This window comes from Zeus faber (genome assembly GCF_960531495.2).
Source record: "Zeus faber genome assembly, chromosome: 18".
Lineage (NCBI taxonomy): Eukaryota > Metazoa > Chordata > Actinopteri > Zeiformes > Zeidae > Zeus > Zeus faber.
Window position 1 is genome coordinate 14,150,237 of NC_137210.1, and position 14,778 is coordinate 14,165,014.

Below are 14,778 nucleotides of genomic sequence, written 5' to 3' on the forward strand. Positions count from 1 at the left end.
TATTCCACCACAAGTGAATACCGACGCAGCACTGTCGGACCTGTATGATGTGTTGTGTGGATTTCAAAACAAACATCCCGACGCGGCTGTGGTGGTGACTGGGGACTTTAACAGGGCGAACCTTAAAAAAGTTCTGCCTAATTTCTACCAACACATCACGTGTGCCACCAGGGTAAATAGAACTTTGGACCACTGCTGCACACCTTACAAGAGTGGATACAAAACTGTCTCGCTCCCTGCTTTCGGGAAATCAGATCACGCCACGATTTCGCTGGTTCCCGTTTACAGGCCTCTGATTGCGCGAGAATTGGTGGTGACCACGGAAGTTAAGCGGTGGACGGACCAATCAGAGGCTGCGCTTCAGGACGCCCTGACTGACGTCGACTGGGACATGTTCCTATCAAGTTCAAGTGACATCAGCGAGTTTACGGATATAGCGGTGAGCTTTGTGGCTACGGTAGCGGAGAGCATCGTTCCTGCGGTGAAAGTTCAGATATTTCCAAACCAGAAGCCGTGGGTCGATAAATCAATCCGCTGCGCTCTATATGCTCGCACGGCCACTAACAACGACGGTCTTGTACCCGGAAATATGGACAATTACAAAGCGGCGTCATACAATTTGCGGAGGGTGGTGAAGGGCGCTAAACGGACGTACAGAGAGACTGTGGAGTTACAGATGGAGCAACAGGACGCCAGACACTTGTGGCAGAAGCTGCAGACTATAACAAACTACAAGAGCAGCTCCTCCCCAGCCACGAGTGTGGACGCCTCCCTAGCCAACGAACTTAACTCCTTTTATGCGCGGTTTGAGTCTGGCAACAGCACGGCAAGCTTGCCAGCTAATTGGAGTTACACCGCTGGGGATGAGCGTGCACTCTCAGTGTCTGAGCATGATGTCAGGAGGGCTCTAATGCAGGCCCAGATGGCATATCTGGGAGAGTACTGAAGACCTGTGCTAACCAGCTAGCTCCGGTGTTCACTACAATATTCAACATCTCTCTGGCTGAATCAGTGGTCCCGTCCTGCTTCAAGAGGTCCACCGTCGTTCCTGTCCCGAAGATCGCCTCTCCTGCCTGCCTGAATGACTACCGTCTGGTGGCCCTCACCTCGGGGGTCATGAAGTGTTTCGAGAGGCTGATTAAGGATTATATCTGCGCCTCCCTCCCCCACACCTTGGACCCGTTGCAGTTTGCGTACCAGCAGAACAGATCCACGGATGACGCGATCTCCCAGGTACTGCACACCACGCTCACGCACCTGGGTGGCCGGAAGGGGGCCTATGTGAGAATGCTGTTCATCGATTATAGTTCAGCTTTCAATACCATAGTCCCCACCAGACTGGCTGTCAAGCTGAAGGAGCTTGGACTGAACACTTAGCTGTGTGCCTGGATCCTGGACTTCCTCTCAGCCGGGCCCCAGGTAGTTAGGGTGGAGAAGCACATGTCCAGCTCCCTCACTCTGAACACAGGATCCCCCCAGGGCTGCGTCCTCAGCCCCCTACTGTACTCCCTGTACACACATGACTGTATGGCCAGGTCCAGCTCCATCACCATCATCAAGTTTGCTGACGACACCGTTGTCGTGGGCCTGATCACCGACAGCGATGAGAAGGCCTACCGCGAGGAGGCCTTCTCTTCTCAGACACTCTGGCGCCAGGACAACAGCCTCCATCTGAACGTCAGCAAAACTAAGGAGTTGATTGTGGACTTTAGGAGAGGATTACAGGACAGGACGCACACGCCCTTGGTGATTAATGGGACTTCTGTTGACAGGGTGAGCAGCTTCAAGTACCTGGGAGTCCACATCACACAGGATTTAACATGGACATTAAACATTTTACACACAGACACTGGTGAGAAAGGCGAGGCAGCGTCTTTACCACCTCAGGCAGCTGAGGAAATTCTGGGTCTCGATTTTACGGTATTGCTGCGCCGTACTGTTGTATACTGTGCTGTATTATCCCACAAACACTACCTCACTTTATTCACATGCCACTTTAATGCATATATCTGTATATACATAATTAGCCTATCCCACATACATAAGTCCATCCCATATACATAAGCCTATTCCCTTATCTATTCTATTTTATTTTATTTTATTTTATTCTATATATTTTAATTTTATTCTATAGTATTCGACTTACTGCATTACGTTTTAGGAATCAGTTAGTTGGTCAAGTAGAAATTCAGAGGTAGCTACTGTGTTCAGTCTCGGAAACATTGTGTGTAATCACCGGGTGCGTTGCATTTACATTTCACTGCATATATGTATGAAAGTATGTATATGTATGTGACGAATAAACCTCTTGAATCTTGAATATCTAGTCTTGTATCACAAAATGAATATTATAACAATACTGTATGTTGCTTGTCCCTATGCTAGGTGTGGGTCATCCATCACAGGCAAATTCATTATGTGTCTGAATGCACAAGATTAATACGGACAAAACACGAGCCAGCAAGCGCGGGAAGGCGAGCGTGCACGCTACGAGGGGTTAATGAGCTGACCTTTGACCTCAACGCACTCACCACCTCCAAATGATGGATCTGGCCCCAGTGGTCGACGACCGCTTTAACCCCCTCCGCCGCAGTTCATAAAAGGTGTCAATGGGCACACTGACCACCGAGGAATCAATAACAATAAAAACAAACCACAACAACGGTTCATGGGACGCGGTGCAAGGCACGGCCCCGCAATTTGCAAAAGTCACGGAAAACTAATGGGATCCTCCGCGATTTCCAGACACCGCGGCGTCCCGTCTAGACATCTTCGGTACCTTCTCACAGTCTAAAAAATAAAATAAACACATGAATAACTCTGTTACAGATGATCCAACCGTTTTAACCAATATGTGAATAAATAAGGGGTGAATTCCCTTCCCGACACGCCGAGAACCGCCAACCACCGTCTCGTATCAGAAGAACCAGAAAAAAAACCCCAAAAATAAAAATTCAACGCGAGTGGAGTTTGGAGGCAGCCCCGGGGGCTCGCTATTAATCATACCACTTCAAAGGATTTGGGAGTTCAGAAGTTTCAAATTTATCATCTCCGAGTGCCGAAAGTGGACCGATCCACCACTGTAAAGCCATCGGGCGTTCAGCTGTTACGGTAGGAAAATGATATTTCCGAAACAGAGCTTGTGCCACAAGAGCTTGATACTTCAGACAATCCTGGGTCAAGAAATGGATCGACAACGAGGGGGGGCTGCAATTTGATGATGCATTCAAATAAATACATACATCTACATGACACGCACAAATGTTTATTAAATAATGTCCTTTGAAACTGAGATCAATAAGGAGTGCAGAATAACCGGACTTTGCATTCCATCAGGGAAACACATCAGGGGCCAAATCTATAGAAAAAAAGTCTTCATAGAAGCAGAATTAAACAAACGGAATTAAAGAAAAATAATTAGAGAAATATGGAAGCGCCGCATTTAACTCTAATCACTTATCACACATCTTTCGCGGGAAAGGCCACGACTGTAAGTAGACATAATTGAACCCGCTTAAATGAATTACTGTCTGGTGGACTGCAACCCTGAACGGAGCGTCGGTGGTAAAACAGAACGGTTGGTGAAGCAGCCCGGCGTGGGAATAAGCCAGACCTCAACCAACCGCCTGGCATTGGGATCGGTTTTGATGGTGAATGTAAGTGAAAAGCTTACACTAGGTTACGTCGAATCTTTGTTCTTCCGATCGCTCGGTTCTTTTTTTGCGTGAAAAAAAGCCGACGACTCCGTCATGTTTTCACTCCTGACTCGAGGCTCCACTGCGTGTCCGACCGGGCTTCACCGATTATGTCCAGTTAATCCTGCCAGAGGCTTCGTAAGCAACATTAAGCTGGCATGGAGCTGGAGCTGGCTCTGGGTTTGGGAATGGGCTCGGAAACCGGGGATGGCAATAGGGTTTGGAGACGGCTTACTCCCACTCCCACTGTTTGCAGGCTGGAGATAAGAGAATTAGCATCATTCCAAGCCCCCCACCCCCTACACCACAACCAGCCCACCTCCACAGCAGTCCCCCACTCCATATTCGCTCTATCCCACTGGTCCGGCTCGTAAATATCCCAGCAATGTCCCAAACCCTCCCCACCCCCAAAAAAAACCCCATCCATTTGTGCCATTTACCATTTTGGGATCAGGGTCAGGGAATGAAGGGCAGAAATGTGTGAGGAGCAGGGCGAAGGGCACCAAGCAGAGAGAAAGACAGATTGAAAGAGATGGAAACCCGAGGAATGTTTTCTTCATCCTTACGCGCCAATCAAAGATAAGACGGGTCAGTCAAGATCCCGTGGCGAGATTCCCCGCTCAGCCCCTCATTAAAATGGAAGACCCAGAGCATTCTGAGGAGAAAGAAAAAAAAGAAGAAATAACTCCCACTTACAGCCCAGCGAGAGCGGCACACAGTGACTGGGCATCGGCGAGCTCCCGGGTGGAGGAGATGGGTGTCAGAGCGAGTGAATAGAATGAAAATGGAAATTGCATCTCAATCGGAAACGCAGCTTCGTTTGGAGCTATTTTTAAAACTGGCAGGCGGAGAAACAGAGCCTTGAGCTCCCTTTCAGAAACTCATCCTTCCTGCTGATTATGCCAGGAACAGGCACTCGTGCATGGTACCTCACCCTTAAAAATAAATAAATAAATAAATAAATAAATAAATAAATAAATAAATAAGAAAAATAAGACAAAACACCAAAACGTTTTCCCACCTTGGAAGAAAACATGTTATTTTAGCTCTCTCGGCTTAATTACTTCCAAGCAAATATTGCCATGTCCATAAATTCTCACACAGGGAGTCAAACATATAAGCACTTAGAATCAAAGGACATCCAGGCTTTTCCTGTTTTGCATTTTACTCGAGGGAAGCTGTGGGAATAATAATATATATATATAATATTTTTTTTTCGGAGCGTGGTGGAGGAATGTTTGAACTTTTCACACTGTTGAATCGTTCCCCTCGCCCTCCCCCCCATCTTACAACTGAGCCGAGATCCGTGTGAGTAAGTGTGACCTCATTAGCCAGAAACTGGGCTCGGCTTGGTGGTGAATGGGAGACATTTAGCTGCTGCTTCCCTTGGGAGTGGTATTAAGTCCTCCCTCCCTCTCTCTCCCTCCCTCTCCCCCTCTCTCTCGCTCTCCCTCTCTCGCACATTATTCACACCCTGCAGAGCCTCTCCTGCCATGCGAGCGGAAGACTTGGTATAAATTTTGTTTGGCATATCTATATCACACCCTGCCGTACTCACTCGGCTGCCGATCTGCGCTTCAGGAGGAAAACTGAGCGCCTGTGAGTACAAAAACCTGTTACGGTGCATGCATCCACGGCGGACACAAAGGCAACATGCCGCGACGCGCAAGGCGACACACCGGAATGTACGCACACGCGCAGACACACTGACACACTTCTTCCCCTGGCAGCCCTTCAAGTAGATCTGCATTCCTTCACCGATGTGGCGAGCGCATGGCCTGCGCCGGCTGAAAAACAGTCGGCAAACCGCGGCAAACCACGGCGAGCTCCGTCAGCGGGATCGGCCCCCGGACCAGGACGCTCCCCGGCTCTGAACTCTGAGCCGAGTCTCGCAGGGCCTAATCAACGGGACCTGGAGCGGGACAGCGGTGAAGGCCCCGCCCACAGCCCCGCGTACGGCTGGAGCGCGCGCGCGTGTGTGTGTGTGTGTGTGTGTGTGCGTGTGTGTGTGTGTGTGTGTGTGCCCTCCCATGCAGCTGGCTCTGAGCTAATTCTGAACCTAATCAGTGCAACCACACTCCCCCAACACACACACATGCACGCACATACACACACACACACACATGCACACACACGCACACGCACACACACGCACACGCGCACACACACACACACACATACACACACACACACACACACACACACACAATGAGAGCTGGAAGCAGTCTCTTCAGAGCCCTCGCTCTCTTTGATATCACACTAATGCAGCATTATGGGACGCTCTCATTTCCAATGTGGAAATTAAAAGTGTTGCATAAGTGGCGTGATGTGTGACAAACACTGCACAGCAGAATCTTCATATCCAAAACTGTCTTTAAAGGAACCCAAACGCTAAAATAACATAGTGGGGAAGAACAGAAAATCATATGACGGAGTCTGAGTCTGCGTGTCGGCTTGTGCGTGAGATGTACGGTACGTGCGTTTCCTACCAGCAGCAGCAGAAGCACCATGTCGCCGTGGTCACACACGCACGCCACATGCAGCGCAGTCCAAAGGTCTTCATCCTGCAGGTTGACATTCAGGCCCCGCTCGATCAGGAGCTCCGCGGCGAACACATTGTCGTGGCGGGCGCACTACGGTGAGCAGAAAAAAAGCTTTTTTTTTTTCTTTGTTTAAATGTGGGATTTCTAATGTTCCTGGTTAATTGGTTTTCACATTATTTTCCCCCTTTTCCCCCGGCGTTGTTCACTACAAACAGTTTAGACCCATGGTTCAGCGAGCAGTCCGCTCTAATTGAATGTATGAGTGGAACGTACAGTGCAGCCGCTGTAATTAAGCCTCAGCGTTGCCACAGGGGGTAACGTATGCAAGAATGTGCAAGCGCTCTCAGCATAACGATGATTATACCTGTATGTAGGAAATCAATATGGGACTGCAGGCACAGCGTTTGGAGCCTGTTTATGCTGTGTTACTAGGGAAACGGCACCATGTTGTCGCCAATATATCTTCCCGCATCTCATCCAGTACAATTCAACCCATCTACCACAGCAGTGAAATGACCCATCATCCCTGTTCTGTACGGTAAAACACCATTATAAAAGACTGTTTAACCGTCAATCTCCCAGTGTTGGCATATGTTCAGTGTGTGTGTGTGTGTGTGTGTGTGTGTGTGTGTCTCACCAGGTGCAGCAGGGATCCTCCCGAGGGAATGGGAGCGTTGGGGTCCGCTCCCTCCTTCAAGAGACGCAACACTGCAACACAACACACAGACACTTAAGCCACCGTTGAACTGCACCCAGTGCATCCAGCGCGTCCGGGGAACATACGGGAGACGCATAGATACACACTCACACATAAACAAGGAAGGGGGTACTGTGACCGCCCCCCTTCTGACATTAAAAAAAAAATGCATCGTGTGTCCTCTGAGTGCCCTTGAGTGGTCAATGTGTGTGTATTTGCCTGAATGTGTGTGTCTGGTGGCTCCATGCTCGTGGAGCAGGTTCGACGGCTGGCAGGTCGCGCACGCACTCTTTTCACATCACATCGGCCCCGGTGAACTCCCTGCCGCACTCACTCACACACTGACACATCTACCCGAGGAAACATAATCCACCGCAGGGAAATGAGAAATCCATCATCGCTCATTCACAACTGTGCCAGCCGCATATGAGGTCAATGTTACACTCGGGTATACACGTTTCCTTATTTATCAATGGAATTATTTATTTCCAACAAATAATGTATATGTATGTAAAAATCTGTATGCAACATGGGTGTGTGAGCGAGACGGAATGGGAGAGACTGCAAGGCAGAGAGTCGGGAGAAATGGACAGATATAGTGATGGGATAAGAGGGTACAGGGGTATGCAACAGAGAGAGGGATGGACAGAGCGAGATGGACGGAGCAGAGGGGGAGAGAGAGGGGTGGGGGGCTGCAGTGGAGTGGGCTGGATGGCTCAAACGGCAGCAGATGATTTGTAAGGAAAAACCGGGGAAGACCCTGTGCCAGCAAAACAGCCAGCGATGTCACGCTATTCCGAGAGGCGCGCGCACGCACACACGCACGCACGCACGCACGCACGCACGCACGCACGCACGCACGCACGCACGCACGCACGCACGCACGCACGCACGCACGCACGCACACACACGTCTCTAAACTCAAACTTAGTCTCAAATCAATGGAACGGGGGTCAGTTAACGTGGTAATTGCCTTGGTGATAATTTCATTGCATGAACCTTGTTGATGACCGCCATGGGGGCTTTTGACTTAAGTGGTCATTATCTCCACACATGTTTAATGATGACCCCCCCACCCCCCACCAGGGCTTTCCACAAGGATACAGAGAAGACGGCCAGTGGGAAAAAAAAATGCCAGCTAGGGGGGGTCCGGGGGCATTCCACCCCGGAGAAATATTTGGGCCGTGAAAGCCCAAATCTGGTGGCCTCTGGCACATTCTAATGCCACTAATTCATCATATACACCGATCTTAATTACTGAATATTCTAATGAGTTTGCCGACCAGATTGTAAACATGTAGTTCATTATTTATATAGTCATTATATATATCAAGGAGAATTAGGCTTCTTGTGCGTTTTAGCCCACACAGTCTGAAAATAGCTATTAATATTTCAAGTTCAAGAGATTATTAAATACCGCGCCTATTCCTGACTGATCAGAACTTTTGTAATCAAGAATCAGTTAGACCCTAGTTATTATTTTTTATTCATTTATTGACACCTTCACTGCAAGGTTTATTAAGACATGCCGCAATGATGGTAAACACATTGTTTTATTAGAAAAATAGATGCACTCTTATACAACTAAAATAAACAGGGTTATTATAAGGGGGAACATTAATCACATGTTTTATTTAGCCTATGTATTGGTTTTAAATCGAAGTATTTATAAAATACAGCTATGCCACAAATAACTCTACAATAACTAAACATGTGAAACACTTGACTCAAACCATGTGAATCTACTTAATCAACTCCACTCTTAGTCACCTTCATCTTCATTTTCATCTTCACTATCGTCTGAGTCCATTAAGGCGTGGTCCAGATCCCGTTCCAGAGAAGACGAGAACAGAGGACAGGCGCGATTTGGGACTCGCGCATGTGCTTCTCAGATACGCCACTTTCTGGATGATGTTTTGAGCATTACCAGTAAGCCGTCGCCGAGTGTGGATAAAATGATTATCATGATTAAAAATGATAAAATGATTTTTGTTATTCACAACGCGTCAGGCAGTCTTCTGCGATGTGTTTATCGAGCATGTTCACATCACGATGGCGATGAAAGTGATTTATCGGTCATTTCAGTCTAATGAGGACGTCCCCGTCTGTGCAATCGATGCAATTCTTAATGTGTTTTGCCATCAATCATTTTGCTTATATTTGTCAAACGCTGAAGACGTCGCTCCACTCTCTTCTCAGCAGGACACAGCCTCTCAGCCGAGCACACACACACATTCATATAGAACAGGGGTCGGGAACCTATGGCTCGCGAGCCAATTATGGCTGTTTTGATGACGCTATATGACGAATGGCGTTCCCGTTGAGAAACGTTGAGAGCAACCTACGCTCACGTTAACTGATGGAAGCCTCAACGCAGCATGAAGCTCTGGTCTGCTTCATACGTGGTGAGGTTCACTACGTATGAAGCACACTACAAGGCCATCAGCAAAACCATGCAGCATGTGTGTGTGTGCAAGCATGTGTTGTAGTGTGGTGTGTTGTGTGACAAATAAAGACTGTTCTTTCTTTCTTCTATTAGGAAGAATAAAGAGAAATTTAGTATACATAGCGCATTTTTAAGTACTCAGAGATGTGTTATTCGTTAAAATTGTATGCATTACTTAAAAAAAGCATTAAGTTGCATTCAATTTAATTAAATATTATATGGCTCACAAGGAAATACATTTAGAAATATTTGGCTTTTATGGCTCTCCCAGCCAAAAAGGTTCCCAACCCCTGATATAGAGCATGTGGGGGCGGAACTGATACAGACACATAGGCACGTTTCTCTAAGTAGCCGGCTGGACATTAATGTTTGGTTGGAAGCCAGCGCTTATGGAAAGCTCTACCCCACGCACCCACACAGGCACGCAGGCAGGCACGCACACGCACACGCACACAAACATTAGCAGGGCAGGGCCAACTTGCTTGATGTAATCATAGATGTGAATAGACAGTTCACTGTCCACTGTTCCCCCAGCTTCTCCTTACAAGTACTAACAACATTTCAGCATTTAATTTCAATGGTGGAGAGCTGAACGGCTGAAACCATGTAGAGTTCACCAAGGCTCCTGGTCAGCTGTTGATAACAAGCCAAATCTTTCATCAGTTAGACTGACTCCTTTACCGAGAGGTCAGTGATCCCACTGTGGTGTGGGGGTGGCGCGGTTCAAGCAGCCACACCTGTCTTGGGTCTAGGTAACTGGGCCTGGGATCAGGGTGGCTGTGCGCCTGTTGCTCGTCGGGGTTTCCGTCTGCTCCCGCCTTGTTACACCTTGCCACTCTCTCCAATAAACTGGTGTGTTTGCAACATCTCGGCCTGCGTCTCTGCGTCGGAGGGCCCTGAAAACCCCACTTGGGTGGCGTCTGACAGGTGGAACTGCGACACCCACAAATCACCCATAAATCATCCATGAGTACACTAGGGTTTACATACATTTATCGATGCACTGGTGTGTTTGCATGCACACAAATGATCTGACAGATCAGGAAGGAAAGACACAGACATAGACATAGATACAGCCCATGATATATTTCCCCATCATCAGAATGGCTCTCAGTGCTTAATGGCCCTTAAATGGTGGCGGGAGAAACAAACTGGCCAACCTCATAAAACATACCCATCTCCCAAATCAGCAAGGGAAGCCAACCAGCAATTAGGCTTCATCTCTGGCTAAACTAGTTACCGGGGAATAGATAATGCACTTGTCCTGGTGCCTATGGAACACACCAGAATTAGGTTACTCAATAAATACAGGCGAATTAGCAATTTTTTTAAAGTGGCCACGTAATAACAGCATTAGCCTTGATTTGTCTAAGAGGCAGTCGTGGCGGTGATTTACAGTCTAACAAGGTTCCAATTGAGTCTTGGCGGCGGCGGGGCTCTGGCCTGTGAGAACTCCTGTCTGTTAGTGCCCATTAGCGTCAGCCTCCTTGATGAAGACGGAAGGACCTGCCTGTGTTTTTTATTGAACTTTATTGAGTGTGTCTAAATAGAGGGTCAAAGGTCAACAACTATTTATTGACCCTTAAGGGCAGTAACCCCTCCCCCGCCCCCCAAAAACGTGCTCCTGACAATATGACCATTTGGTAATAAATAGAGCTCTTGTACCCTTAGCTGAAGCTTCAACGCCAATGTTACATCAGCGTCAGGTCTACACGTTGTGATTTTACACATATTTTCTCCCCATCGATTTTCACATGCTTTGTGCTCGAAACGTGACGTCATGATTTGTTCTATACTTCACAATAATTATGTAATATGTTGTTATAATGTCATTCAATAGGTGGAACGGTCAAACCCAACCCAGATTCTTTTATTTATTTTTTTTTTAACTCTGATGATTTCCATCTACTTTAACCCAGAAACCTAACAAAAGTTCTGCAACTTGTGATACGTATGCAGTTACAGTTTTGGTGCAGTTTGAACTTTATATCAGCACTCATGGAGGACCCTCATTCAAATTACTCAGCCAGAAGCAACTGTTGTATAACACTTATTAATTGTGTGTGTGTGTGTGTGGGGGTGCGTGTGTGTGTGTGCATGCGCACGTGTGTGTGTGTGTGTGTGTGTGTGTGTGCATGCGCGCGTGTGTGTGTGTGTGTGCGTGTTATTACTCTTCAAAAGGAAAGCGAGAGACGGGGAAGGGGGTAGTGCAGTGGGCCGTCATTTTGTGGAAAACTGCAAAACAGCTGTCACAGACATATGCAGAGTTTCCATAGCAACCAGATGGGATGTGATAGGAAGGGATGGGGGGGGGGGTATAAGGGAGAGAGCGCATGCACAGCCACGAGAAAGAGTGAGACAAATCTAAAGAGACTTTAGATTTTTTTTAGTTTATTTTCATCAGATTCTTTGAAGGACCCCACCTAAAAATAACGCAACCAGTTCAGCTGTTCTGGGCGACGATGACATCATTCTTTCCCTCACGGCTCATTCCGACTGACCAAGCAACCGCCCCTGCTACACAAAGCTTAGAGCTGGTCGACTGCCGAGAAGCCATCTAGCATCCTTTTTATTTTATTTTTTTTAAACAAATACTTGAAAGAGTTCGACATCGGAAGAGGTCCATGTAGTTGTGAGATAGCAACATAGAATGGGCTTTCGAAACTCTTGACAATATGGTTACGGGTTTAGGTGCCGTACGTAACAAATTTGTTAAGGCTTTCAGAAGAGTCTGGTCCAGACGGCCTATTTTGAGAGCTTGAAATCTCAGCGGTCATCAAGGTAACAGTGGACTGACTGGTGTTGATCAACAATATTCGCGAACCCCTCGCTGTTATATCATGGTCAATTTGCACAGCGACCAAAAAAACAAAACTACTGTTTTTACTGTACCTTTGACACAGCGAACTCTATTTCTTTATCTCAGTCACGTCTCAATATCAACATCGCACTGTTTTATACAAGCATCGCTTTCGGCAAAACTCATGTCAGCAAACCCCGGGGAGGTGGGAGGGAAAGAAAGGGATTTGTGGCGACAACAGGAATTTAAACCTGAAAATAAAAAAAACAAACAACTCAGATAATAATGCACCCACTCAAAAGGGCACATTCAGCCGTCAGAAGATCAAATACACCTCGAAATACATACCATCTAGCTCCTTCGCCTTCTCCCGTTCTCCCCCTCCATCTTGCGAGATCACGACACTCCACGCTTTTGATTGAATCACTGAGACGCGTGATTCAACATTGCGCTTCTGTTTTATATCATTTTTTTCCCGATCGAGGCACATGCCGGGTTCATCGTCCCTATAAACCGGTGTGTGAGACGCCCTCATGTGCAATCCCGTTCGAATCCCTCACCTTTGTAAATGCTTGTCTCCCGGGTCCTTATCACACATTCATAGTCACATGAGGGACCCGTCTCACCCTGCTGCCCCGTGTTTCTGAAATGAGCTTTGGAGTTTCTCTTTTGTGCGTTATGCTCCTGAAGAACAATGGCCGCCGTGGCGTTCTCCGACAACAGAAACACAGAATGCAGCATGAATGCAGAGTGAACTGTGATGTGTTCGGCGATGGGTTCCCCCCTCGTGGGATGGATTTAGGGTAATGTCGCTAATGTCCTCTCTTGCACAGTATTTACACAGAGGATGAAATGAAGTGTCCATTTGCACGCAGTCAGACACTTAAACTGTTGTTTTTGGAGTGAACTGAGGAGTTTGCCATCTTGTAAATAAATTATAGCTTCGACAATATTGTTAATGATTTAAAAATAGGTCATTGACACCTTTCCCATTGCCAGGCGAAATGCAGTATTTAGTTTTTTTTTTCCTGGTGTGTCACGTTCAACAACACTACAGTAAAAGCCGCGTGGAGTATCCATGGATACTGAGAGCGGAGGAGGAGACCCTCCACCGGTTCGGGGAACAGCTTGGGGCCATGCTGGAGTGACTCGGAGGCGTGGGGGAGCATGGGGGATGTCCGCTGTGCTCCCCCACCGAGCGATCCCCACACTCAAAACATGGTCCCCCGGGCGGGAAAAGTCGACAACCTCTGATTTGGATTTGCGCTTCAAAATGGGATACAAAATGATCGAATGATATACGGATGTTCCTGCCTATTCATGCGGCAACGTCCCAAACTTCAACGGGCGTGGCATCGCGTCGGTTTAGGGGCGGAAATGAGCGGGTCGACCAGCTCGATCGGAGCTGGAGCCGAAAAACTCCCCCTGTCTATTGCAGTGCTCATTTGACCCGGGACTGAAACCCGGGTTTTTCCTTTCCCAATGATGACAAATGCCAGATGTTAGCGGGTGTGACCGGGTTTTTGGTGCAGTGAGCAAGGGCTATAACTAAATTACTGACTACCTCCTCTTTGACAAACTCTATGCTAGTGCTCCTTCAAAATATTCTTTACTTTCGTTCAACTTGTATCTTCACCACAGACGTCAGTGTGTCCCTCATCAGGGCAGTCGGTCAGATTTGATGATCGTGGAAAAAAGGTATACCTCAAGGCTCGTCTTTAGGACCGTTGCTATTTTCCATTTTTATGAATGATCTCCCCCAAATCTGTTCTCATTGTCAAATCCAGCTATAATGCAGAAGACAGTGATTAATTCTTCCAAGACTGGCATTTCAAAAAGAAATCCCTCTCCATTACAGGCTGACATTGATGACGCTCAAAAATGTTTTCTTTTTGTTTGTTTTTTAACAAACTTCTGCCGAATAAGAAGTCCTATCGTATGTTCTTTGGCACCAAATCAGATTTTCTTTCCCGATTAACCAATAATTGGTCAATTAACTTCTCAGATGGAACACCACCCATATTGACTCGGTGATAAAGAAAACTAATTGCAGCCTGAGAATATTAAATCGCTCCATCAACTGTTTCACCCTACAGGTCAGGAAAATAATTATCTCACGGTTGATATTACAAATACTAGATCATCCAGATATCATCAATCAGAGTACCTCGGAAACAAATCTTTGTCCTCTCAACGTAGTTTGCAATAGTCTCTGCAGATTTGTTTCGAGGTGTCCTGAGAGAACTCATTACAGTTTTATGTACGAGTCACTAAATCGGTTAACACCTAAATCCAGGGGACATTTTCACTGGTCGCAATTTATTCTTAAATGTATTTTCTCCAATGATCCCTCGGAGGCCCGCGGCTGGTGACACCGAGGCTTCCGCTGCGTGTGACCTTCCACATTCATTAACACGGCAGCACATCTGAACGTGCCGCTTCCGACGTGGCCCCGGGATTACGATAATCTGAGGCGTACGGAGTTCTCTTTTCCTTCTTTGCCCCGAGAATTTCTTAAGGAATCGGGCGACGTGCCTTTAAATGTAAATCTGACTGCAACAACCTGCTTAGTTCACTCAGATCAATTACTTCTTTTC

The 14,778-nt window shown here is 47.1% G+C and overlaps 1 protein-coding gene across 1 annotated transcript in view; it reads right to left on the bottom strand.

Moving 5' to 3' along the window:
- Nucleotides 1-14,778, bottom strand: part of myo16 (myosin XVI) — a 148,189-nt gene that overhangs the window by 79,174 nt on the left and 54,237 nt on the right. The window contains exons 4-5 of the mRNA XM_080019405.1: nucleotides 6,876-6,946; nucleotides 6,185-6,328 (exon numbers count right to left, since the gene is read on the bottom strand). Of these exons, the coding sequence (XP_079875531.1) occupies nucleotides 6,185-6,328; nucleotides 6,876-6,946 (215 nt within the window). The remainder of the gene's footprint in view (nucleotides 1-6,184; nucleotides 6,329-6,875; nucleotides 6,947-14,778) is intronic.